The following is a 27064-nucleotide window of genomic DNA, read 5'->3' on the forward strand; positions in this document are numbered from 1 at the left end:
CACCCTGCCTCCCAAGCACCTCTGTAAGATGGTCATGTAAATAAACAGCCCCTCAAATGAGAACACGGAGTTGAAGCATGTGACAAGCTGTGATCCTCAGTAACTGTAGGTTTGGGACCGAGGGAAGCCACAGGGCCCAGAGTATTAAGTACCAGTGTCTCTGGGCAGACGATGCAGGGCCCGCCTTATTCACACAGTGAACTCCGGACTCACATCTCCAGCTGTCATGTCAGCATCTCCACTTGGTCTAACAGGAACCCCAAACCTAAGGCATCTGAAAGCTGAGCCCAACGTGCAACAGCACAGCCCTGCTGCACTCGCGGCCCAGTTCACAGCTGGCGCCACTGACTCTCCCCTGCCCCAGTAGCTCCTTCCCGCCGAGACTGGGGCAGCCGCCTCCCACCCGGTCTGTTTCCACCAGAAGCCAGGAAGAAAGAACCTTCTAAAATGTGAGTCAAATCACAACACTCCTGAGTTCGAAACCTTCGGGGGCCCCCACCCCACTTCGGAGGTAGAGATTCTTACCATGACCCAGAGGGCCCGACACGACCTGGCTGCAGCCTTGAGCCTGCTGCACTGTTAAGACCGCACCACCTACCACTCCTCCGTTCTTAACTGCACCTCAGCCTGGCTTCGGAGGGCGCCCACGCTGACGAGGCCTCGGGCTCTGCACTGCCAGCATCTAACTGGAATGGCCTCCCCCAGACATCGCTCCCTCCTACTGCATGCTCCTGGGCACTCTACCTAAACGGGCCCCACATCACACCTTCTAAGGACTATATTTGTAGTACTTTTGTGAATTCATAAAACTTCTTTTAAAATAGTTCAGATTTTCTCCTGCTCTTGTTTTAAAGACCGAAGATTCTCAAGTTGAATTTTGAGTATCAACAGAAAAAACTAATAAAAATATTTTTAAAATATTTAATTTAATTAATTTATTTTTAGAGAGGGTATGGGAGGGAGAAAGAGGGGGAGAGAAACATCAATGTGTGGTTGCCTCTGTGCGCCCCCTACTGGGGACCTGGCCCACAACCCAGGCATGTGCCCTGACTGGGAATCAAACCGGTGACCCTTTGGGTTTACAGGTTGGTGCTCAATCCATTGAGCCACATCAGCCAGGGCTATAATAAATACTTTATGAAGATTGCATGACCTATAAACATTCTATCGATAACAAAAGAAAACCTATGCTTTTCTATGTTCCCTGATGGTGAGGGTATAAAAATCTGTTCTGGGCCCAATTAAAAACACTGGCCCAAACAATTTAAGAACTGATTTGAAATAATGTAACAGCTGACTAAACAGGAACAAAATAACATAGTCTAAATTTATGTAATGGTGAGCTACAAAGACCTCAAAGCAAATTTGTAAACTCCCCAAAGAAAGTCTCCTGTTATTCCTTGAGAAATAAATGAGAACGAGCTTTATGTTTCTATGCTTTAAAGACATTAAAACAGGCTCAGTTTCTTTTAAATATATTTTGCCAAAACACTTCCCCTTGACCATGTGTTTTTCCTTTCCACCTTTTCAATATTTTCTAAGTTTTGAAATATAAATGTTGTTTGATTTAGGGACAAAATTGGCAGTTGTGCACACAGTCCAGTTTCCTGTTCTAAAGGAGGCCAGTTGTTGAGTTGGACCGTGCACACGTGGTAAAGATTTGTGTGTGACTACAGGCACACACCTGACAACCTGAGTCACAGGGGCTCTCATTCATACTATGTACCACTTATTAAACACAGTGGATTAAAATATTTTCCTACCAAACCCGAACTACACGCCCTGGTTTTTGGCTTTTTGTTGTTTGCTCATTGCTCTCAACGAGGTCAGACAGCCGTGTTTCTGAGCGTCTGGTGGCGCTGTGCACGTCAGGCCCCTGCTGTTACCGTGCACTGAAGCCGAGCACTGCGACAGTGCGGTGGGGTGGGACGGCTTTCTAGGTGGAGAAAAAGGACAGTCGACCCCTCACGAGACCACTCAGGCCTCACAGGTAAGAAACTGGATGACATGTAATCACAGTAAGAGCCTGTGAGAGGCCATGTTGTAACTAGTTCAGGTCCCAGGGCCACACTTCTGTCACATCCACTCAGCCACAGACAACACCTGAACAAACAACTGGCCACGTTCCAGGCACAGCCCTTCACATACAAATTGGTGCCGGCCAGCCCCCTGGCTCTAATAGGTTCACCCCACAATTCAGGTACAACTTATAAAAGGTGACGTTTTAGCAAAACGAATATGACCTACTTCAAAATGTAGGTCAATTCTTGTTGTAATCTTCAAGTGGTTGAGAGCATTCAGCATAAAAATGACTACAATTTGGTATTTCTCTTGAATCATTATTTGATAATTACTTTCAATTATAGTTGGGAAAAAAAGCAACAATACAGTTTATGAATCTTCTCTATAAAACAGAATAGACTGTATTCATAAAGGGCCTTTTATTTTCATGAGAAAATGACTTTTTTGAAGCACATGTTATCGGGAAAGTTTATAGAATATTAGTATCTGTCCTGGCTGGTGTGGCTCAATGGATTGAATGTGGGCTTGTGAACCAAAAGGTGGTCACTGGTTCGATTCCCAGTCAGGGCACACGCCTGGGTTGCGGGCCAGGTCCCCAGTTGGGGACATGTGAGAGGCAACCTATCGATGTTATCTATTGCACATTGATATTTCTCTCCCTCCCTTCTAAAAATAAATAAATAAAATCTTTAAAAAGTGAAATGGACAAAACCAATCATTGTTGATAAGCTACACACACACACACACACGCAGAAATTAAAATCTGCCATTATTTCTTAACTTTCAGGTACTTAGAATGACTTACAAATTTTGGATATTTACATTAAAGTATTTTCCAAACAGTCTGAGTCACACCTTTGTTCAAGTGGATACAACAGCAAACAAAGGGGGCATTTCTGTTGCTTTACAAATTCTAAATAATTTACAAGCATTTTGTCAAATAGCAGGTCATATTATATCAATGATTTTTATTTTCTAAGAAGAAAACTATAGTATTTAAATCAGAGAAGCCCCACCATTGCTTGGTATCCCTCCTCTTCATTCCTTGGTGACTTCCAATGGCAAAACTTTAACTTCCCTAGATGACCTGGCACAGAAAAGAGCAGTAAGGCGGCGGCAAAACCTTACAGCACAGGCAGCAAACTCGGGGCCCCCAGGCCCCATCCGGCCTCCGCCTCGTCTTATCTGGCCCGGCACCTTGGTTCCGCCCGGCGGCAGCACCGAGCTCTCGCTAAACTGTTGATGAGCAGTTACGTTTACACAGTCCTAAAATTACATTTGGCCCTTTGAAGGCAACCATGAGGCTGATGTGCCCCTGGTGAAAATGACTCTGACACCCCAGCCTTACAGGAAGAGTCCTTCATTACCACACGAGCCCGCAATTCCACTCCTAAGCAGACAACCAGGAGAGGGGAAAGCACACGGACTCACAACATTTGCACACGAATGTTGACAGCAGCACAGCGCTTAACAGCTAAAAAGGGAACAACTCAGGACTTCCGCCAAGATGGAGGCATAGGTGGATGTGCCGGGCCTTCTCACACAACCAAGTTTAGAGGCAACTAAATATTAGCAACAGAAAACACAGCCAGAACATGGAAAATTGAACTTTTCGGAAGTCCGTTAACAACAAATTCTTCAGCCTGACCTGTAAGGGGCGAAACCAGCGGCTGGTGAAGCGGGGACGGACTCAGGCACGCGGAATCCAGGCCCGCGAAATCCAGGCGCGGGGTTGGACCTAGTGAGCCACCGAGCAAGCGACCAGGCGAGCGACCTCGGAGGAGACAGCGGGGGGAGTGGGGCTGCATGTTGACTGTGGTCGCGCATTTGTGCGCGGGTGGACAGGCGAGGGAGTGGGCGGTTGGACCGGGACCCAGTGGATCCCTGCGGCAAGCAGCAGGGAGAGCGCCGCCATTTCCCTGCTCTGACCCCACCTCCACATACAGCATCATAACCCAGCGACTCTGAGTGGCCCGGCCCAGGTGAACCACCTAAGGCGCTGCTCATCACCCAGCTGTGAGAAACAGCAGAGGGGGTCGCCATTTCCCCACTCTGACCACGCCCCCACATACAGCGTCACAACCCAGCGACCTGGGAGTCCAAGGCGCCGCTTCTCACACTTAAAGGGCGCGAACAGACCAAAAATGGCTCAAGAAGATCTCAAAGCCCCAGAGCCTATAAATCTAAGTGATGAAGAAATAGCAAAACTCTCAGACGCACAGTTTAAAACACTGGTCATCAGGATCCTCACAGAACTGGTTGATTATACGGACAAATTAGACAAATATATGAAGGCGAAACTAATTGAAATGAATGGAATTGCACAGGACACCAATAGCAATGAAAAGGAAACTGGGACTCAAATCAATGGAGTGGACCAGAAGAAAGCAAATAATGGCCAAACAGAAAAGAGTCAAGAAGCAAGAATTCAAAGAAATGAGGAGAGTCTTAGGAACCTCCAAGACATCTTTAAACGCTCCAACATCCGAATTATAGGGGTACCAGAAGGGGGAAAGGCACAGCCACCAGGGGAACACTTATTTGAACAAATAATAAAGGAGAATTTCCCCAATCTGGCAAAGGAAATAGACTTCCAGGTAATCCAGGAAGCTCAGAGAGTCCCAAAGAAGTTGGACCCAAGAAGGAACACACCAAGGCACATCATAATTACATTAGCCAAAATTAAAATGAAGGAGAGAATCCTAGAAGCAGCAAGAGCTAAGGGGATAGTCACCTACAAAGGAGTCCCCATCAGACTGTCAGCAGATTTCTCAAAAGAGACCTTACAGGCAAGAAGGGGCTGGAAAGAGGTATTCCAAGTCATGAAATCCAAAGACCTACAACCAAGATTGCTCTATCCAGCAAAACTTTCATTTAGAATGGAAGGGCAGATAAAGTGCTTCTCAGATAAGATCAAATTCAAGGAGTTCATCATCACCAAGCCCTTATTATATGAAATGTTAAAGGGACTTATCGAAGAAAAAGAAGTTAAAGAAACATGAACAGTGAAAGGACAACAAACTCACAGTTATTAACAACCACACCTAAAACGAAAGCAAACTAAAAGGACAGCTAGATCAGGAGTGGAAACATAGAAATGAAGATCTCAAGGAGGGTTAGCAACAGGGGAGTGGGAGGAGGAGAAGGGGGGAGAAGGTACAGAAAATAAGTAGCATAGACAGTAGATAGAAAATAGATGGGGGGGCAAGAATAGCATGGGAAATATAGAATCTAAAGGACTTGAGACACATGGTCATAAACTAAAGGGGGGTAATGGTGGGGATGGGAGGTAGGGTGGAGGGGAATGAAAGGGGGAATAGAACAACTGTAACAGCATAATCAAAAAAATTTAAAAAAAAATAAAGTTCAGTTTCCAACGGGTGAAAAAAAAAAGGGAACAACTCAAATGTCCATCGACCCACAAATGATGGACCACCGTGGTGCAGCTGTGCAGTGGAATGCGGTCCCTCCATCAACAGGAAGTACTGACGTGTGCGGCAACATGAACGCACCCTGCAGCCGTTATACCAAGTGAAAGGGACCAGTCAAAAAAGATCCACATTGTAGGATTCCATCTGCACGACATGCCCAGCAGAACCCAACCGAGAGATACAAAATAGGGCTTCTTTTGGGATGGTGAAAATATTCTGAAGTTGGTTTTGGTGATGACTTTAAAATCTTGTGAATATAATAAAAATCACTAAACTGGACACCTCAGCTGGGTGAACTGTTATGTTATCTCAAGAAAGCTGTTAATTAACAACAGCCTTTAAAAAAAAAAAGTACCTTTTTGAAGTTTTATTTATTTATTTTTAGAGAGGGGGGAGGGAGGGAGGAAGAGAGGGAGAGACACATCAGTGTGTGGTTGCCTCTCACGTGGCCCCCACCAGCGACCTGGCCCACAACCCAGGAATGTGCCCTGACTGGGCATCAAACTGGCGACCCTTTGGTTCGCAACCCACACTCAGTCCACTGCGCCACACCGGCCAGGGCAACAACGGCCTTTTTATGTGGGATAATGGAAACATCTATTGATTAAATCACTATTAGTTGGGCATTTCATTACTTTTGGGCAGAAACACCTTAAATTATTGACAGGTCACTGGTGGGCTGATGCTGACAGCTGGGTGTCTCCAGGGCAATGCCCCCGGCTGGAAAATCTGCCACGGTACCACTGTGCCGCCGCAGTCCGCAGCTCTGCCTTCCTCTCGAGGCTGGTCCACATTGGATGGGAAGTGAAAGGCGAATCAACTTTCTCTTCCAGCTTTTAGCGCCCCTCCCCCGCCAAGTGAGAAGAGACCAAAGCGTGGCATTGCCACCTTGATCGACACGCACAGTGTATACCGTGTTTGGCCACGTTTTCCAGGTTAACCCTCTCTATAAATTTCTAGGACTTCAGTAAATATTTTACTCAGAGTATGTTTTCTTCACTTATCTTCCAAAGTACAAAACTATCAGAATTCAAACAAACTATCATAAGTTTCATATAAAAATCTGTATAAAATGAAAAATGTTATGTGTTCTACAGCAACATTAAAATATTTTAATTACATTAAAATAACTACTTTTACAATCAAAGTTTTAGAAATGATAGGGATATTTCAGCATCTCTTTCTTCTAGAGCAATAATGGAAAAACTTTAAACTAAGATCTTGTGAGGGTAAGGGAAAAGGAAGTTTTTTCACAGACAGTATGTTTAAAGAATGACAACTTTTGAAATGATTCATGAGCTTCACATACATAATATTCCTTCAGTTTTTATCAAATGTAATTTATAACGTTTTATAATAAAGCTACGAATACCAATAACAAGAGTCAGTAACTCAACAAAATCTTCTTGAAAAATGAGAAAAATATAGTCTGCTTTAGGTCTTTCTCTCTTTTCTATGAATTGTCCACTATACTCTGACATAGAGAGTTTAAATGGATTTAAAAATTGAAAAACTAAGCAATGAAGAAGTTAATACTAGGCCTCCAAGAGTAGCTCTTACTAGAACTTGATCTTGGAGTTGATATAAATGGTAGAAAATAACTATATGAGATAACGAATATAAGCAGGATGACCTGAAACATAAATAAAGCACAATAAAAAGTCACTGCCAGTCTCTCTGAATAGAATACATACCACATGAAACCGCACCATTGCAACACATCTCCCTTACCGAGATGGAAGTTTTAAGCCCGTGTTCATAGCAACGTGGTTGCTGTGGAAACAGCTGACTCAACATCAAGAACTCACCATGAATCAAATAAGGTGAATAAGGCGTAGAGCAGACGTCTTATTTAAACAGTGGCAAGAACCATGAAACGAGCTCAGCAAACTGAGTGCCAGTGAGTCAGAGCACCGTAGGGTTTAGTGTGAAGGTCGCACCTTCCCCCTCATGCCTGACACAAATAGGGTGTTTCTTTTTCATTTAGGCCTGTATCTTGGAACCCTATAATCATCTCAGTCATCCCTCCAATGCCCCAGTGTGCATTTTATTAAATTGATGCCGCTTAGGACAGAGTTACTCCAGTTCAGGCTCTACCAGAACATGCGGAAGCCATGGCACCGACCAACACAAGTCAGGAAGGGTGTGGAAACCTTTCTGCATGTAACTGGTTCTGTTAAGTGAGGTAGTACGGGCTCATTAATCATATAGCGCCACTTCAGGCTTAGGTTTTGTCCACAGGTTTTAAGACTGTAAACACTCCAAGGATAAAATGTGTCAGAAAATGTTAATGAGCACCCAGCTGCGCCGCCGTACAGCTGGCAGCTGAGCCTCCAACTCGGCATGGTCAGCAACACTCACAACTGTCCCCTCCCCCATCACGGGTCAGGGCAGAACGTTCCAAGCAATGCTGAGAACCCCCCAGATGCTTGGACCTGGTGTGGATTACTGAATTTAAGTGTTCGCTGCTGCCCTTTCTACCTTTTAACTGGAGACACACCCATTTTGCTTCAATCAGGCACACACTTCACTAATCTTTTCCTCTGGTTTTCTGAACCTTCCAAATTTGAACAAACATTCTAAAGCCAGTAGTTTTACCCTTTGTAAAATAAAGCATATGCATGGGGCTGTTTAAACAAATGAACCCCCACACCGCACCCCACTCGGAGATGGCCCAGGGAGACCTGGCACTGTGAACGGAAACCTCACTCCCTCAGGAGCTGGCACAGCCGAGGGTGTGGCTGCCCGTGGTGTGCGTACAGGAGGCCAATTCATACCAGCAAGACCGGAAAAATTCCTACTGAGAGCAACCGTGGAAGCAACGAGAGCCAACAGAACTCGAAGGGCTCTGCCTTTCTGCTGGGTGAGTCACAGGAAATACTTCCGCGGGGCTGGGAGGTCTGGTCCCATCTCCTTCAGTTACGAATGTAGGTCACAGCTCCCTGGGCTTTGTGCTTCAGGGAGAAGGGCTGAGCCTGAGACTCAGAGGCAAAAGCCCGATTCCTGAGGAGCAGGGGGACTGCGTGCCAGCCTTAGCCTGCCCTCCAATGAAGCCCCCGCTTCCGAGAAACCGCAGTGAGCTGCATCATCCCAGAAATGAGCACACTGGCATATGAGGATAGCTCTCCGTTCTAGCTGGGTTTGGGCCACTTCACATGTTCCTATGGGCACCCAGAGGATGAGAGGCCCTGAAACCGCAGCGCATGTCAGGTTCATATACAGCAAGAGTCAGCTCACCCAGCTCCGTCGACACTGGGGACCCGGTGGCAAGCTCGCCAATCTTGGCCACTCCATCGTAGTAGGCTTTTCCCGCCAGGACCATGGCTAGACAGGGAGGGTGGAACAAAAAAGCACCGCTTAGACGAGGACAGGAGGAAGCAACACAGAGGTTTCCTTCAAGCACCCCTTAGTCCCTCTGGCCACAGGGAAGTTTGGGCTGCGACAAGTGTGGCTTTCAGAAGGCAGGGCCTGTGCTGGGCAGCCACACCTGAAGAGGCCCCCACCCCTGGAGAGCACTGTGGGGACCCCTTCCTCAGACCTGCCCTGGGGAGCCACTCGGCAGTGAGGCCTGGAAGTCCAGAGAAGGCCCTGCCTGAGCCTGACGCCAGGTCCATAACAGGTGCGCTCCTAACATAAAACTTACGGCTTTTCCCATACATGTATGCAAGTGCAGGAAATGCAATGCTCTACTATACGGTTGTTTCAATAGACTGAGGATAAGCTTAAAGTATAATTGTCAAAAAGGGCAATAATAAGTTACATTTATGTAGTTATTCCAAGTTATTACTTAGGTTGTTCTAGCTGGCAACATTACAACATGCTTCAGTGAAGTTATCACCCTGTTTCATGAAGGGCAGGGGAATGGAGGTATTCTGGGAGGTTCCCAAGGTCAACAGCAAGTCAGAGGGAGTGAACACAACTCCAGGTAAGGGACTGCACTTCCTTAGCTCTAAATTACGGTGATTGTTGACCCTTTGGCCTCAGAACTGAAAAAGAGATGGCTGTGTCTAAAATCGAGCTCATGGCCAGTGAAACGTCAGGTTAATGTATGCGACGTTTTAGCATGAAGGTTCTGAATCACAAGGTGCTAACAAACTGAAAAGCAAATGTGTGGGAGAATGGAGTGCGGGTTACACAATATTTAAACAACATTTTTGGTTTGAGCTCACATGCCCAAGTGAAACTTTTCATTATCTGTTGATTTATGTTTAAAACTATTTAACTTTCCTAATCTGGTAAAATATCCTTGCTTTTATGATAAAGCTGAAGTAACTTTTAAAGTTATATAATTTATCCAGAATAAATATTCTCATAATTTTGCCCCTCTCTGTGACACATTAAAGGGATTTCCCGCCATTTATTGTTTTAAGGAATGAAGCATATTTGCTCCATTTTACTTATTTAAATTTGGGGGAGGGTAACAGTGGTTAATAACATTATGTAAATTGCAGGTCTATAACTTTATACAGCATCTGTATACTTCATTGTGCGCGCACCACACAAAGTCTGGGCCCCTCCTATCACCGTGTACTTGAACTCCTTCATCCTCTTTGTTCTCCTCCACCCCTCTTACCCTCTGGAAACCCCCACTCTGTCATCTGTGTCTGTGAGTCTGTTTGTTTGCAGCATTTTGATTTATATCCCACATGACTAAAATCATGTGGTTCCTGTCCTTTTCCACAGGACTTACTTCCCTTAGCATAATACTCTCAAAATCCATCTGTTATTGCAAAAGGCAGTATTTCATTTTCATGGCTTAATAGTATTCCATTGTGTGTGTGTGTGCGCGTGCGCGTGTGTATCACACCTTCTTCAGTCCATCATCTTCAAAAGATACTTTGGCTCTTTCCATGTCTTGGCTATTATGAATAATACTACAATAAACATAGGGACACACACATTTTTACAAATAAGTGTTTTCAATTTGGGGGGGGTGGTAAACACTCAGAGGAGAGAGTGCTGAGTTATATGGTAGCTCTATCAGTTTTTCTTTCAGCTTTTCTTTTATTGATTCTAGAGACAGGGGAGGGAAGGGAAAAAGAGAGGAAGAGAAACAGTGATGCAAGAAACAGTGATTGGTTGCCTCTTGCACGAACCCAAAACTGGGGCCTGGACCTGCATCTCAGGCATGTGCCCACTGAGAATTGAACCAGCGACCTTTTGGTTTGCAGAATACCATCCAACCGACCGAGCCACAGCAGTCAGGGCAGGGCAGTAGCTCTATTCTTAATATCCTGAGGAACCTCCACACTACTGTCCATAGTAGCTGCCCCAATACACACTCCCACCAGCAGCACGCGATGGTTCCCCTTTCTCCGTGTCCTTTCCAACACTTACTTCTTGTCTTAGGGAGTTGCCATTCTAAAAGGTATGAGGTGTTAGTTCATTGTGCTTTGATTTGTATTTCCTTTAGAACTAGTAAAATGGAACATCTCTTCCTATACCTGTTGGCCATCTGTATGTCTTCCTTGAAAAAGTGTCTATTCAGGTCTACTGCCCACTTTTGAACCAGATTGTTTGGTTTGTTGTTGTTGAGTTGCAGGAGTTCTTTATAATATTGGGTTGGCCAAAAAGTTCACTTGGGTTTTTCCCCATAAGATGGCTCTAGTAGCACTTAGTTGCCTTAACTTCATTCAAAACAATTGTTAGACTGTATGCTTTATTATTTCAAGAAAGGTAAAAATGTAACTGAAACACAAAAGATTTGTGCAGTGTATGGGGAAGATGCTGTGACTGATCAAACATACTAAAAATGATTTGCAAAGTTTCGTGCTGGAGATCTCTTGCGAGATGATGGTCCACAATTGGGCAGACCAGCTGGAGATGGGAGTGAGCACTTCAAGACACTCACTGAGAACAATCAACATTACGCCACATGGGAGACAGTTGGCACGCTCAAAATGGCCAAATCAATAAAGCTATTGGTAAAAACAAAAGGTGTGTCTTTCACATTATAGAAAAAACTAAACAGACTTTGTGGCCAACCTAGTATTTTAGATATTGTTTGAAAATATTCTTCTCCCAGTTGGCTGGCTGCCTTTTAGTTTTATTGATTGTTTTTCTTTTGCTCTGCAGAAACTTTTTAGTTTGTAGTCCCATTTTTTTTCTTTTTACTTCCCTTGTCTTGAAGGCAAGTTCACACACACACACAAAAAAGAAAAAAAACAACAAAAGACCCCTCTAAGACCAAGTTTAGTGCCTATGTTTTCTTCTGTTATTTTATTGTCTCGGGTCCTATATTCAAGTCTTTAATCCATTTTTAGTTAAACTTTTTTGTATAGTATCAGATAACAGTATAATTTCATTCTTTTGCATGTGGCTCTCTAGTTTTCCCAACACCATTTATTGAAGAGACTTTTCTTTTTCCGACTGTTAAAAATTTGTTGCCCATGTATGTGTGGGTTTATTGATGAGCTCCCAATTCTGTTCCATTGGTCTGTGTGTTTTTCTTCCAAAACCAGTGTTTTGATTATTGTAGCTTTGTAGTATAGTTTGAAGCCAGAAAGTGTGATACCTCTGGCTTGGTTCTTTTTTTCTCAGGATTGCTTTGGCTATCTGCTTTTGTGTGTGTGTGTGTGTGTGTTTTCAAACAAATTTGAGTATTTTTTCCTTCTATTTCTGTGAAAAATGCCATTGGGATTCTGACGGGAGTTATATTAAGTCTGTATATTGGTTTAGGTAATACAACCACTTTCCACAATGTTAATTCCTCCAATCCATAAAAACTGAACCTCTTTCCATTTCTCTGTGTCTTCTTCCATTCCTTTTAACAATGTAGTTTTCAGTACAGGTCTTTCACCTTCTGTTTATTCCTAGGTATTTTGTCCTTTTTGCTGCAAGTGTAAGTGAGACTGTTTTCTTTATTTCTTTTTCTGATACATTTTTGTATATTGATCTTAAGCCTGCAACTTTATTGTATTTGTTTACTATTTCTAATGGTCTTTTGGTAGAGTCCTCAGGGTTCTTTATATAGAATCATGTCATCTGAAAATAGTGACAGTTTTACCTCTTTGTGCCCAATTTGGATGCCTTTTCTTTCTCTCGCCTGACTGCTCTGGTGAGACATTCCATTCCTATGTTGAATAACAATGGCAAGAGCAGGCATCCCCCGCCTTGTTTCTGATCTTAGAGAAAAAGCTTTCAGTTTTTCACTGTTGAGTCTGGCATTAGCTGAGGACCTGTCATCTATGGCCTTTATTATGTTGAGTTACTTCCCTTCTATGTACCACAGGTGGCACACACAAGGCCCACGGCCGAATCCAGCCCTCCACCTTGTTTTATCTGGCTCGGCACCTTGTTTCTACCCGGCGGCAGTGCCAAGCTCTTGCTTAACTGTTAAGGAGCAGTTACGTTTACATAGTCCTAAACTTACATTAGGCCCTTTGAAGGCAACTGTGAGGCTGATGCTGTCCCCCCCAATGAAAATCAGTTCGACATCCCTGTTCTATACCCATGTTATAATTTTAATCATAAATGGATGCTGTATCTTGTCAAATGTTCTTTTCTGCATCTATTGATATAATTGTAAGATTTTAATCTATTTTGTTAATTTTTATACACATTGATTTGTGGATGTCAAACCATCCTTGCATCCCTATAATGAACCCCCCTCTTGACTATATCTACTTAATGTACTGTTATACTACATTTGTTAGTATTTTCTTTAGGGTTTTTTGCATCTCTGTTCATCAGAGATACTGACCTGCACTTTTCTTTTTTGGTGTTATCCTTCCCTGGTTTCAGTATCAGGGTAACGCTGTCCTTGTGTAATGAGTTAGGAAGTATTCCCACTTCCATTTGTTGAAAAAACTTGAGAAGGAGAGGTACTAAACGTTCTTTGAACAGTAGGATTCACCAGCGAAGACATCTGGTTTGAAACTTTTACTTTTTAGGAGGTTTTTGACTACCATTTCAATTTCCTTACCAGTGATTGGTCTACTTAGCTTTTCCCATTCTTCATAGTTCAGTCTAGGAAGGTTATACATTTCTAAGACTTTGCCCATTTTTTCTAGGTTACCAAATTCGGTGGCATATAGCCTTTCATGGTATTCTTGTATAATAGCATTTCTGTGATGTCTATTGTAACTTCTGTTTCATTTCCTCGAGTCATTTTTCATTTTTTCCTTAGTGAGATCATTTGCTTGAGTATCACCTTCTACCCATTCACTTGGAACCTGTGCTTTTCTTCAGAGTTGATGAGTCTCTCGCAGGCAACATATAACTGGGTCTTGTTTTTTTTAATCCATCCTGCTACTCTGTACCTTTTGATTGGTGAGTTCAGTCTATTGACATATAGGGTGATTATTGATAAATCAGGACTTACTACATCCATTTTGTCTTTTGATTTCTGGTTGCTCTATCCCCACTGTGGCTTTTCCCTTGTGATTCTGTCTGCTATTTAACTTGGTGGTTTCCTATGGTTTTTTCCCTTTATCCTATTTTATGTTTCATGCCTCAGCTTTGGACTATTGTTTTGTGGTTGTAAAATATTTCATACGTACAATAGTACTTCTTTTAATTGCCTCTTTTCTTCATTCGCCTGTACCCATTCAGTCCTTTTCCTCCTCCCTTTTATGACTTTGTCACAAATTTCCCCCTTTTTAAAGTTGTGCACTCATTACTAAATTGCAATACTTATTTTAATTTTAATGCCCCCTTTAACCTTTATGCCATAATTGTTTAATAACTTATCCTGAAGTAGATTTACAGTTTTCTGCTTCTGTCTATGAAATCATCTTATTCCAAGTTTCACATACTCCTTTTTGTTTTTCCCCAGTAGAAGAGTTCCTTTCAATGTTTATTGTAATGAAATGTTTGTGGTGGCAAATTCTCTCTGGGAGAAACTTTATTTCTCCTTCATATTTAAAGGACAGCTTTGCTGGATATATTACCCTTCGCTGATGGTTCCCCTTTTAATATTCTGAATATTTCCTTCTACTCTCTCCTGCCTTGCAATGCTTCTACTGAGAAACCTGATCATAACCTGATGAGGTTTACTTTGTGTGTCAGTCTTTCTTCCCTCCTTGCTGCCTTGAGAACTTCTCTGTCATTAACTTTGAACAGTTTGAGTGACTCGCGTCTTGGACAGAGTCTTTCTGTGTTGATATAATCAGATCCTATTAGCTTCCTCTACTCTGAAGTCCAGTTCTTTCTACAGGCTTGAGAAGTTCTCATCAACTATTTCTTCGAGAAGACCCTCTATTCCCTTCTCCCTCTTTCTCCTTCTCGGACACCCGTAGTCCTTGGATTGCTCTTTCTAGTGTAGCCAGAGAGTTCTTGCGGAGTTCTTCTTTTCATCTCCTCACACTCTTAGTTCTCTCTTCTTCCTCCAGGGTCCTTTTTTGGGTCTCTATCTTTGCATTAGCCAATTCTCTCTCCCACCTGGTCTGCTCTATTTCCAATACTCTAATGCATGAATGCATTCCTCATTTCCTTTGTTAAGTTCTTCAGCTCCAGAGTTTCGGCTTATTTTTTTTTTTTTAAATAGTTTCAACCTCTTTGGTAAAGTGCTCCTTTTGTTCATTAATTCTGTTCCTCAGTTCAGTAAACTGCCTTTCTGAGTTTTCTTGTATACCCCTGAGTTTCTTATAACTGCAATTTTGAATTCTGTTATTTTAATCACTGTCTTCTATGACTTTGATTTGACTTCTGGAAATTTTTCATTTTCTTTCTATGCTCCCAAGTTACCCTGGCCATACTATTGGATGGATTGTTTCTCTGCCTGGGCCTTTGAGGTAGTGCTCTCCTGTTTTCTCTCAACAATTCATTAGGCTGATAAGGACGGTACTTTCTTTTGTTTCCCAGTAGGTGGTGCTGCATTACAAACTTTTGTTTTCTCTTGCTCTCACTATTGGTATTTCTGGGATCTCAGGTCCTCTCTGTGATCAACTCACCTTGGTTATGGGGTACCACCACTGTGGTAGGAGAATAGTTTTGTGAACTCCCAGAGCTACCTCCTTTTTCTGCTGTTTGTGGTTTTACTGGGGTCTGCCAGGGAGTGTGGGGGAGAGGAGGCCAGTCTGTTATCTAGCAGTTTTGCCCCACCCTGCCCTGTGTTATTTACAAGTTCCCAGCCACCTCTGCGTGCTTCTGCTGTGATAGGGGCGGGGGAAGGTAGATGCCTTTTCAGGGAGCAAAACTGCTTCGGTCCCTCTTAAACTGTAGCTCAATTCCTCCCCTACTACGCTACCTGGAGCAGCGGTGGGTGCCCAACTGTGTCCCTGTCCTTCCTACCAATAAGCCTACCTTCAAAAGTTCCAATGCATGAATATTTCCATTTGTTTGTGTGAACAGGGGATCCTGTGTTGAGCTACAGTTGAGTGGCATGTAAATTAAGGGGAGAAACAATGGAGTCTTCTTACTCAGGCCCAGACCTGACATCACTCTCATATTAGTGCTATTTTAGTGGCTGACCAGCTACTTCATCAGTCTAATCTACATACTTCTACCAGATAATTTTTCCTTAAAATATGATTTCATTACATTGTAATTTTGCTAAAAAACACTCAAGGGCCTCCCACTGCTCAAAGAGTAAACCCACACTCCAGGGTTCATGATAGATTTTTACGTAATGGCCTTCAGTGAATCACACCTCCCAGAATTCCCATCCTGAGTAGTCCTCTATACACAGAAGAGTGGCTTGGTCATGTGACTTGCTTTGGCCAATGGAGAATCACCAAGTGTAATTCCTACAAAGGCTTGCACCCTTAGAACAGCCTGTCTGGCCTGCAGGAGGGCATGTGCCCAGCCCTCAGTGCCCAGCCCTCAGCCCCCCGCCTAGTCTCGGTCACAGGTGACTGCGGCTGCAGGCGTGAGAATGAGGGGTCCAGAGAACCTCACTGCCTTTATAATAAACCACTGTTGTTTTATGCCACCAAGTTTAGGGGCAGTTTGTTACGTGGCAATAGATGACCAATGCTGCACCGAAGTGCATTAATAATCTGACTCTATTCCATCATTTATTTTAGTATTCCCCGACAGCGCTCACCCATGCCAGTGCGGACGCCAGGGCTCGGCCTGGATACTGTACTTTCTGCCTGCAGTACGTGCATGCAGCCATCTGCCTGCTAAAGCCTACCGTCTACCAGCTAGCTCATCTCCCCGCCTCCACTCATCTCCCCGCCCTGGCTCAAACTGCGGTGGGACTGCCCATCCCCTGCCCTGCGTTGGCTGCACAGGTCATCTTTACTGACAACCTAATCCACCTGATCTGGCATCCTCAACCACACCAAAAATCCTTACCAAGGGCTTTACAAATTTATCTAAATTTCTCAGTGGTTACAACGAAAACCAGATGGTCTGCAGAAATTCAGGAAATACCTTACAAAGTGCAGGATAGTCCCCAGAAAGTGTTAAAGTGATAAGAGCCCTTTGGGGAAGAAGCCTTTTTAGCAGGGACTGAGCTGCAGGCCACTTGTTGAGTTGTCTTGTAAAACTCAGCCTCAGAAAGGCGGCAAATGCTGGAAAGAAAAAATCATCGCAAGACTTGGTGGTTTCCTTCACAGGGGCATCTACAGCAATGACTTCACAGCCTCGTGACTAAGCCTCCCGTCAAGGGGGGTCAGTCAGCTGTGCAAGACTCCTGCTCTTTGAAGGAGGGAGGGGCTGCCCTCAGGAGTGGCTCGTCACCGATCCTGATGGAGGGCGACAAATCCTGGGACTGCTGCGTTTCCTGACCCCAGAAGTGTCTGGCAAACAGCAGAGATCCAGAAGTAAGTAAGCTGTTTACTTTTGCAGTGACTACAACAATGGGTACTCATCATCAGAAGTCTCACCTGGGGCGCGCTCCTGTGGAAACTGTGTAAGGCCACTTCACTGGTTTATCTTCAAAAAACCAACAGGTTTCGTGCACCCGAAGGTGGGGCACAAAAAAAGAAAAATAAGAGACAGACCCATAGTTTTCTGTGTATAATGTGCACCCACATTTTTGGCTCAAACTTTCAGGGAAAAAACTTTTATTTTAACTTTTTAAATTCAATTATTTATTTATTTGTATTTAGAAACAAAACTGATTCTCATATTCCAGGGGATTATTTTGCATACAGATATCGTTACTGCTTTCTAGTTACACTTCTAATGCATAAGCATAAATAAAATAATTAAAAACACTTATATAGATGTGTAATTAGTACTACCTAGGTATAATGCACACCCTATTTATTTTCCTCTCAAAAGTTTGAGCAAAGGTGCACATTATACACGGCAAAATGAGGTATAAAAAGACACAAAAGTTGATCTGAAGCCCTTCCCAAATCTAACCACTGGAAACTAAGAGTTCCACTTGTGTTCCTCGGTGGTCTTCATGAACCAGGGTCAAAGGTGAAATCAGGGTTCGAATATTTTGGAGGTGATTTTTCTACCAAGGGAACACTATTTTGACCATGTTGGAATCTGGTGATTGTCGGCACCTCATATTTTGAAGGCGCTCATTGACAGCACCCGCCTTTCAGCAGGAAAACCCGTGTGCAGATGTGTGCCAGCTTTTTCAAGTGACAACTCTTCAGACTAGAGAATAACGCTGGTTCTCAAAGAGACAACAGCAGCCTATGCTCACCTTCATTTCAAAAGAGCATTCGCTTTGAAATGAGAATCTAAGTGCAACCTTTAATTTAGATGTTTTTCCACTCAGGCTAGAAATTTTACTTCTCAGAGAACATTACTATCAAAAGTGATACACCCAACAGGTAAGAAATTCTTCTATATAAAGAAAAGAGTAATTCCTATGCCTCAGGATACGAAAATAAACATTTTAAGTATACACTTGCAGTGTTATTAGTTCATAAATAATTTGGTTGAAAAAGCAGAAAACATGTTTATGGCAAAGATAGGAAAGACTGAACCATGTCAAAAAATATGATTTGATAATTAAAATACAAAACTCACAATAGCTTATTATTCAATGTACTCACTTCAAATAAATATTCTACCATTGCAAAAGTTGTATAGATTAAATTATGTGTAAATAATTTCTACCAATTTACAGATATTTTTAAAACCTCAATATCAAGCATTTAACAATAATTCAGTGAACTATTTATGGAATGGCTTTTATATGTGCTCTGTATTTATAAATTTATAAAACAGAAAGACTTACCATTAACAGCTTTTTCATAATTTTTTCCTAGGTTTATTAAATTTCGTAGCCGTGGATTGAACTGTTCCATAACATTCTGACAAACAAACAAAACAAATGAATTACTAAACTGAGGAGACGGGAGACTGAGTGATTTCTAGCTTTTGTTCCGTGGCCGGGGACACCCACATGGCCACGAGGAGCGCCATGGTCCCTGCCGAGGGAGCAGGGTGCGTGCACTATCAGGTGTCTGCAACCCAGGCAGTTCTGCAGGTGCCCACGGGTGCAGAGACCCTCCTGCCTGGGGTCAGTGGAGCAAGCAGCAGCCAGGCTGTCTCTCAAAGCCGACCCTGCAGGCGCTGTGAGCCCAGAAGCTGATACACCTTTGAGTTTAAGCTGATCAATGGTTGTCATTCTAGTGATTGGAATTTGATTACGTGGGCAGTGTTCTGGCTGCCAGCTGGACAGAAATTTCGAGGAGATTTTGTGTTTACTGTGCCTCACTGCTGGGGGAGGCTGTGGGGTGAGTGTTGCTGGTAGCTTTAGGACACTTTCTAGGTGGTCACTGTGCTCCCCCCCTCAGCCATCAGCTTATTTATTAAATACTTATGGAGCAACTACTTCGTGCGAGGTCTTCTGCACAGCAGTGGACAGGAAGACACGGTTTCCCCCTTGTGGACCGCACGATGCTGTAACTCTCCAGATGTCGGGTTTCTCACACACTTAGAGATAAATTGTTATGACAAGTATAAGACAGGCAATTATTTGGAATGTTACTATAAATCTGAGATACCCTAAATCTGAAGTACACACAAGAAATCATTCCCAGGGGACTGTGACTTGACTCAGAACACACAGTGACTGAATATATTTGTTCCACCCACAAACAGTGAGCTTTACTCATACCAGACAGAATACTCAGTCTCTTTAACCCTGATCCCAAAGTCTGTAACATTTGTAGAGGTCCAGGCAATAGAAAGACTGAAAAACTAAGCAGCATTCAAAGGGGCAGATCCTTGACACACGTGATTTGGGATACAGAGGTTCTCCACTATGAGCTAGCAGAGAGAAAACATAACTCTTACTTTATCAGGCAGTAGTAATAAAAGCTTATTATGAAAAATCACCCCGCCTCACCTTTCCCAGGCCCAGCCTGACTCCCGAGGGCACTCTTGGCTGTGCTATTGTTCTTATATTTCCGGCCACAGTTCTGAGTAGTCTTAAGTTCTCAATATTGGGCAATGAGTACAGGCTTTCTGCTACAGTGGATGAGGATTGGCTCTCCGCGTCACCCCACTCTCCTCTCCCCAATCCTTCCTACACAGTCAAATGGCGACTTCCTGGTAAGTCAACAGTCAGGGTTTATTATTACTTTGTAAATATTTGCCACGACAAAGCAAGAAATGCACTGAGGATTCCAGTCCCTTTCTTGCTGCAGCCCTTGTTTCTACTGGGTTTAATGGTTGACTCACCCCCTTCCTCGAGCTTACACTTAATTTTCTATGTATCTACCTTAAGTTTTTCCACATGCTCCATCGGATCTGGCAGAGGCCTGTCAATATTATTCACTTCCCAAACACACAAAGTTGTCAGCTAATCTTCCATTCCATTCCTCCCCCCACCCCGGAACTTTCTCCAAGGATTCTCTGTCCTCTTGCTCAGCCTGGCCTGGGTTGTCCCCACTGCCCTTGTGCGTCCCTTTCTGGTCCCTTGTGTCACGGCTCTCATTAACTGGACTCCACACTGTCCTCCTCATTTATCCCTCCTTACTGGAGATCATTCGCCAAGAATGACCTAAGAATTGCTGTGTGAGAGGTAAATCTGAGTACCCATGCATCTGAAATTATTTTTATCTTGACATTTGATTGATATTTTGCTGGCCAGAGTATTATAGATGGAAAGTGATTTTCCCTTAGAATTTTTAAGAGACTGCTCCACCATCTTTAATATCCGGGCTTACTATCTTCGTTTCTTCTTCCTTTCTATATGACTTTTCGGGGCAGGGGGGCTTATTTCCGGAATAATACATAATGGTCCATCTCACTGCAGGTGCCTTTCTCATCTATTTCACTGAACACTCAACATACCCTAACTATACAGACAATTATGTCCTTAGGTCTGGAAAATGTTCCCATTTTGTGTTTTGTCTCATTTTCCTGTGGAATTCTGATGAAGCCTTTACACATCCTGGAGTTATTCTCCAAGTTTTTCCTTCTTTCCTCTGACTGCCCACTGTTTGCTCTAGCTCTCTGACAGGTATCCTCCGCTTCACATTTCCACTCTCACACTGTTTAAACTGTTGATACCTTTTCAATTTGGGCTCTGTCAAGTTTTTTGATTATTCCTTTTTAAAAGCAAACTGTTCTTGTTTTATGGATGCAATACTGTCTCATCTGAATAAACTGTAATTTGGGGGGCATTTTCTTCCAGTTCCCTATGTTATGTCCTGATTATTTTTTTCTCATTGTTTGGTATCCATTTGTATTTTGTGTTGAAGGGTTTCCTCAACTGTCTGGTGATCCTTGATTAGTTCACATTGAAGAGTAAACTCTAAAATGCAGGCTGGAAGCTTGTGGGTATAGTTATGAATGCAGGTGGCCATAGACTGGTGGGCTTCACGTGGAGGTCAGCTGTAGACAAACTGGCCACAGGACAGTAACCAGAGGCTACGGATCATTCCAGAGATGTTTCTAATTCCCTGTCATTGGATCAGGGAGGGGCGATCACCAGGAGACAGGCTTTCTGAGTCAGGAAGGGGGTTGGGATTCCCAGTTTATTGAGCTGATTTTTACTGAATTCCCATGTTCAGCTCTGAGTTTTACTCCCTTCCGCCCATGGCTGGTGTTTCCAAATTACTATATTCTGAGCGTAAATCTCCGGTCTGCCCGGCAGAGGGCGCCACGGTCAGCAGTGGTGGCTGGGGTGGGAAAGAGGCTGGCAGTAACCCCTTTGTAGAACTCCCGTCACAGCCCTCCTCTCTGCAGGGGGCTGAGGTGCTCTGAGGGTGGTGACGGTTCCTCTCTCCATTTCCTATTACCCCAAGTTTCTTTAGACCCTTTCTCCAGCGGATATGTCCATGTTCAGATCTCTACTCCATGGATTTAAAGGGTCTTTAAAAAAGTTCCTTTGCCATCATTTTAATGCTTTCTCAGAGAAAAAGAGCGGAAGACACATGCGGCCCACCGGCCGTGTCTAACTCTGACACTCGTCTGTCTTAGGGGCCAGCCCCTCCGCCAGAAGCCGGAAGCTGTGTGAGCCTGGGTCACGGCGGGCAGCCCCGCACCGGTCTCAGTGTGAGATGGCCACCTGAACCCGGACCTGTAGCCGCAAGCTGCTATCTCCCTCTCTCTCCTCAATTTCCTTGTTTTGTTTTTAAGCTTCTCACTTTGAAAGAGTGTCAGATCCACAAGGTTTAAGAACTGTGCAGGGTTCTCATGTATGCTTCTCTCAGAGACAACTTACAAAACCACTGCACATTCTGAAAGCCAGGAAACTGACACGGGCACAACACTGTTCAGTGCACTGCGGACCGTGTTTGGATTTACCGGGTTTTATATCACTTCTTTTTTCTGAAGCGGTGCATTGTTTCTATGAAATTTTATCACATGTACAGACTTGTATAACCATTGCCACAATTGTAATACAGAACTGTTCCATTTACACAAAGATCTCTCTCATGCCACCCCTTCATAGCCACAACCTCCCCACCAATCCCAACCACGGATCTCAATTACTGATACTGTCATTGTAAAAATGCTCTATAAACGAAATCATGCGACCTTCCGAGACTGGCTTTTTCACGGAGCCCAAAGCCCTTAAGCACCATCCAAGTTGTGGAGTGTATCGGCTTATTCCTTTTTTTCTTTTTTGCTAGTAGTATTCCATAGCATGGAAGTATCACAATTTGTTCATCCACTTATCCTCTAGACATTTCATTTGGTTTCCAGCTTTCAGCAATTTCAAACGAAGCGGATACGGACATGCACAGATAAGTTTTTATGTGAATATAGGTGTTCGTATCTGTAAGATAAACACCTGGGAGTCAACGCTGCGTCACCTGGTAGGTGCATGTTTAACTTTACAAGAAACTGCCACACTCTCCTCCAGAGCAGCTGTACCACTTTATATTCTCATCAGCAATGTACAAGATGTCAGTAATTTAAAAAATCTAGCAATTTTGGCAGAAAATGGTTACTTTCTAATAAATAGATAAAACTATTTTTCAAACATCTCACTGAAAATTCTTATGAGACCATGTCTGGATGATAAGAATAGGCGTTCTGATAAAAAGATAAAGCTAAGTTTAAAATATTTAAAATTCTTCTAATAATCTTATGAGGCTGAGTCTAGATGGTAAGAATATAAGGAAAGTGACACAGAGTTCTACTGGGGAAAAAATTTAACTAAGACTTGAGAGTACAATCAGCTTCACAGAAAATACAAGAGTTCTTAAGCTTGAAAGTTTAACATATACTTCAATTATTTTTTTTTCAACTTCAATTCTTTATTATTGAGGTTTAGCTACAGAAGTTTCTCCCCTGTAAATTTTGGCCTCTTTGAACAGTGGAAAATCCACTTCTACCCAGGCTCTTGGCCATTAATTTAGCTATTTTAACTGAGGTACATGTATTTTTAAGCCCCAGAAGGAAAAGGCAGTGCTGTGTCTGCGTTCCACAACCTACAAGATTTTATAGTAGCAGTAGGTGTCCTTGGGAATTGGAAGGGTTCCCTATTTTGGGGGCAGGGAGGACAGCAGCTGGGTCAAAGGCTTAAGCCTAAAATTTAGCAAGAATCACAAGTAGTGATGAACAAATCCATTTTACTCTAATTTAAATTAAGACTAAAAGGCTTAAGATACCAAGTGTGAAAACAGAATAAATGACAAAAGGTTTTAACTGGCCAAGAAGCACTATTTTATTCTAATCAATAACAAAAGCTTAGTCTGTATTCCACCAGTTACTGCCTGGCAAGGTGGATACTCTGCCAAACTAGTTTCAACCAGAATAAGTTCCATGCAGACAAGAAGAATATGGACAGTCTGGGCTGAGCGAAAATGACAGGCCAAACCACCCTTCTCCCGTTGCCGGTCTCATCTGAAACTGACTCACTCGCACGAGCTCACCAGCCCACAGCCTGCGGTCGCCTATCACACCCAGAATGCCAAGGAACAAGCCACCTGGCCCCTGCAGACACTGTTCGCCGGATTGCCAGCCGGTCCACTCATCTCATGCATTTCCTGTACTCCTGTGGCGTTCCAGATCATAATTTGAAAATAAATTATATAATCTCATGGTGGTGTTACTTCCTCACCATTTAGATTTTTCTTTCAGTTAAAAAAAAAAATGATTACCTTTTCCTCCTGGAACTACAGACTATGAAGCATGGGTTAATAGATTGTTACCAGGTAGACAGTTAAACCGAGCTGGCTTCACGTCTCTAAGAATTGCTTTCTTTCTGTTTCTTTTTCCAGGCCCCACCCCCATGACCAAAAACAAATTATTTGGTATTAGAGTGATTTTTCTTAACTGAAAAGCGTGGATAATATTCACCCTGGAACAAGTTTTAAAAGTGATTTAAGAATCTCTAAATAATGAATTTTATAACTTGATTCAGGTACTATATGACCCTTGAAATTTTCTGTATTATTTTGTTTTATACAATATCACACAAATTAATTTAGCATGTCGCAATGCTTAAACTAATCAAGGTATCATTTAATATCATCTAAGAAGAACATCTGGACATAAGGATTAAATATCTGAGAATACTTCTAGATGGACAATATTTGTTGAAAACTTCACTTTCTCTTTTCTCGTGTTGTTAGAAGCTGCTGCTCTGCACTAACATCATCAATATTTAATTATGTCCTTGCCTTTAGGGAAAATATTAGTGAGTAATTGTGGCAAAAAGGCAGCTGCTTATGGGCTAACAGGTGGCTAGGAGTCATGTTTTTTCATTCCCATCTTGAATGGGGGGCACAAACCAAGTAAAAGAAATCACACAGCTGAGATGTTTTTGTTCAAAGAAGTATTAAGTTAGGGCAGAAATACTCAATTCAAATGTAGAAACACCCAAAAGTGTTTCCCATCAGCCTATATTACATATTTATGCTACTACCAACATGCATTATAAATCAATTTGGATTATCTATAATTTGTAACGTCCCCATAGCAGTGGGAGGGGGGCACAAGGGGAGATGGAAAAAAAAAAAACAATCAGAACAACAAGAAGAAAAAAGAATTGGAAAAAACCCCAAAGATAGTGGAAGGAGTATCTGGGACAACATCAAGAGATCCAAAGTTTGTATCATAGGGGTGCCAGAAGGAGAAGAGAAAAAGCAAGATACTGGAGATCTAGTTGAAAAAATAATGAAAGAAAACTTTCCTAATTTGAGGAAGGAAATAGACATGGAAATCCAGGAAGCACAGAGTCCTAAACAAGATGGATGAAAAGAGGTCCACTTTAAGAAACAACTAAAATGCCAAAGGTTAAAGATAAAGAGAGAACCTTAAAAGCAAGAGGAAAACAGAGAGTCATCTATAGAGGAGTTCCCACCAGACTGTCAGCTGATTTCTCAAAAACTTTGCAGCTAGAAGGAATTGGCAAGAAATAGTCAAAGTCATGAACAGCGGGGGGCCTACAACCAAGATTGCTCTACCCAGCAAAGCCATCATTCAGAATTGAAGGACAGATAAAGAGCTTCCTAGACAAGAAAACACTGAAGGCATTCATCATCACCAAACCATTATTACACGAAATGTTAAAGGGAATTAAAAAAAAGATGGGAGAGGGATTTGGAGAGATGGATGAAGACGCAAGAGGACTAAGATGTACAAATTGGTAGTTACAGAAGAGCCAGAGGAACACGCAGTAAAGGAAATGGAGCAGCCAAAGAACGCTAGCATGACCCACAGACATGAACAAAGGTGTGGGGATTGCCCGAGGGACAGGGAGGTGCTGGGTGGAGGGGCAATGGGGGAAAACTGGGACAACTGAAACAGCATAATTAGTACCATATAATTTTTAAAAAAGGAAAAAGAAGGAACTTTGGCCTGGAGTCCTTGGGCAAATCACATCACCACCCTACTGAGCCTCCGTCTCCTTCAGAGAATGGGAGCAACAATCACGTCCACCTCGTGACGGGTCTGAAGATTCCATGAAAAAATAGCTAATATTTATGGAGCACTTATTTACTATGTACTTGGCCAAGCACTGTACTTAGCACACCCCTAGTCAGTTGTAGTAATTGGCATAGCTCAAAAACATCTGTCAACTCCTCAAATGGACGAGGATTCCTATTTCCACAGATGCCCCCGTGACTTCGCTTCCGTGCTGTAATAGGCAAATAAATGAGGCTGCCCCCCTCCCAAGGTGTCAGTGAGGATGAGCCGGACCAGGAACCCAACGGCCTCTAGAGAAGGACGTGGTGCACAGGAAACAGAAAGCGTTGCTGTCTGCTTTACTCATCCAGACGTTTTATTTCCTTTTCCATCTGAGTCACATGCGGACATTTGTGGAGTGCTGCTGTGTTTCAGGCTCTCTGCCTACTACTTCGCGTGGGTTGTCCCTTAGATCCTAACAACGTGATTGTTATTATCCCCATTTTACAGATGAAGAGCCAACCTCTGAGATGTTAAATTTTAAAACAGGCACAAGACGTGGCACCAGGCCCAGGCAGCCTCCCTGGTGACCTCTGCACTCACCCTTCAGGCCTCATGACAAGTTCCTTGAAGTTAGTTGTGCGGTAACATGAGATGAACATGCTTTTATGATGGGGCACCCTTGCAGTGAGAAATTATGAGTCTCTATAGATCTTCTCTTTAAAAGTTTTCTTGCAATCTTTCTCCTGAGTTTTTGAGGGGTATGATCAACCTAACAGCATCACAATATGAGGGACCAATGCAGCCCAAGCAAACAAATATTTGACTTCCTTTTCTTTCTCTTCAAAAACAAAGAAAAGAAAAAGATCCTACCCCTACCTCACAAGAATTAAAAACGGCCATCACTGTCACATCGATTTCCTTTGCCGAAAAGGAATTCAAACAGCACGGAACTGCATTACGAAACCACGCGATGCTTTAGCCACCTCACTGAAGTCCCCTCCCCCTTTTGTCTTCCCAGAGGGATCTGCCAATCAAGACTGCTGTTAACTTTCCAACTTACTAAAAAGTGTTGTATACATGTATACACACATGCAGTTAGTCATGATTAATATATAATCTCGGTTTATGCATTTAATAAAATAAGTGGTATCATATAATACATTGCACTTTTACACCTTACTTTTGTCTTTTTTTAAAAGATTTCATTTACTTATTTTTAAAGAGAAGGGAGGGGAAGGATAAAGAGAGGGAAAGAAACATCAATGTGTGGTTGCCTCTCACACGCCCCCCACCCTCACCCCGGGACCTGGCCTGCAACACAGGCATGTGCCCTGACTGGGAATCGAACTGGTGACCCTTTAGTTCCCAGCCCACACTCAATCCACTGAGCTATGCCAGCCAGGGCTACATCTTACTTTTTAAATTAAACATTATGC

General features: G+C 43.0%; 1 protein-coding gene across 2 annotated transcripts in view; it reads right to left on the reverse strand.

Moving 5' to 3' along the window:
• The window catches only part of BAIAP2L1 (BAR/IMD domain containing adaptor protein 2 like 1), a 66051-nt gene that overhangs the window by 27439 nt on the left and 11548 nt on the right, over positions 1-27064 (reverse strand). For both annotated transcript variants that reach the window (XM_053656962.1, XM_037134814.2), the window contains exons 2-3: positions 18547-18622; positions 8691-8777 (exon numbers count right to left, since the gene is read on the reverse strand). In XM_053656962.1, the coding sequence (XP_053512937.1) occupies positions 8691-8777; positions 18547-18622 (163 nt within the window). The remainder of the gene's footprint in view (positions 1-8690; positions 8778-18546; positions 18623-27064) is intronic.

The sequence above is a fragment of the Artibeus jamaicensis genome, unplaced genomic scaffold (assembly GCF_021234435.1).
Source record: "Artibeus jamaicensis isolate MK-2021 breed Jamaican fruit bat unplaced genomic scaffold, CSHL_Jam_final scaffold_3151, whole genome shotgun sequence".
Lineage (NCBI taxonomy): Eukaryota > Metazoa > Chordata > Mammalia > Chiroptera > Phyllostomidae > Artibeus > Artibeus jamaicensis.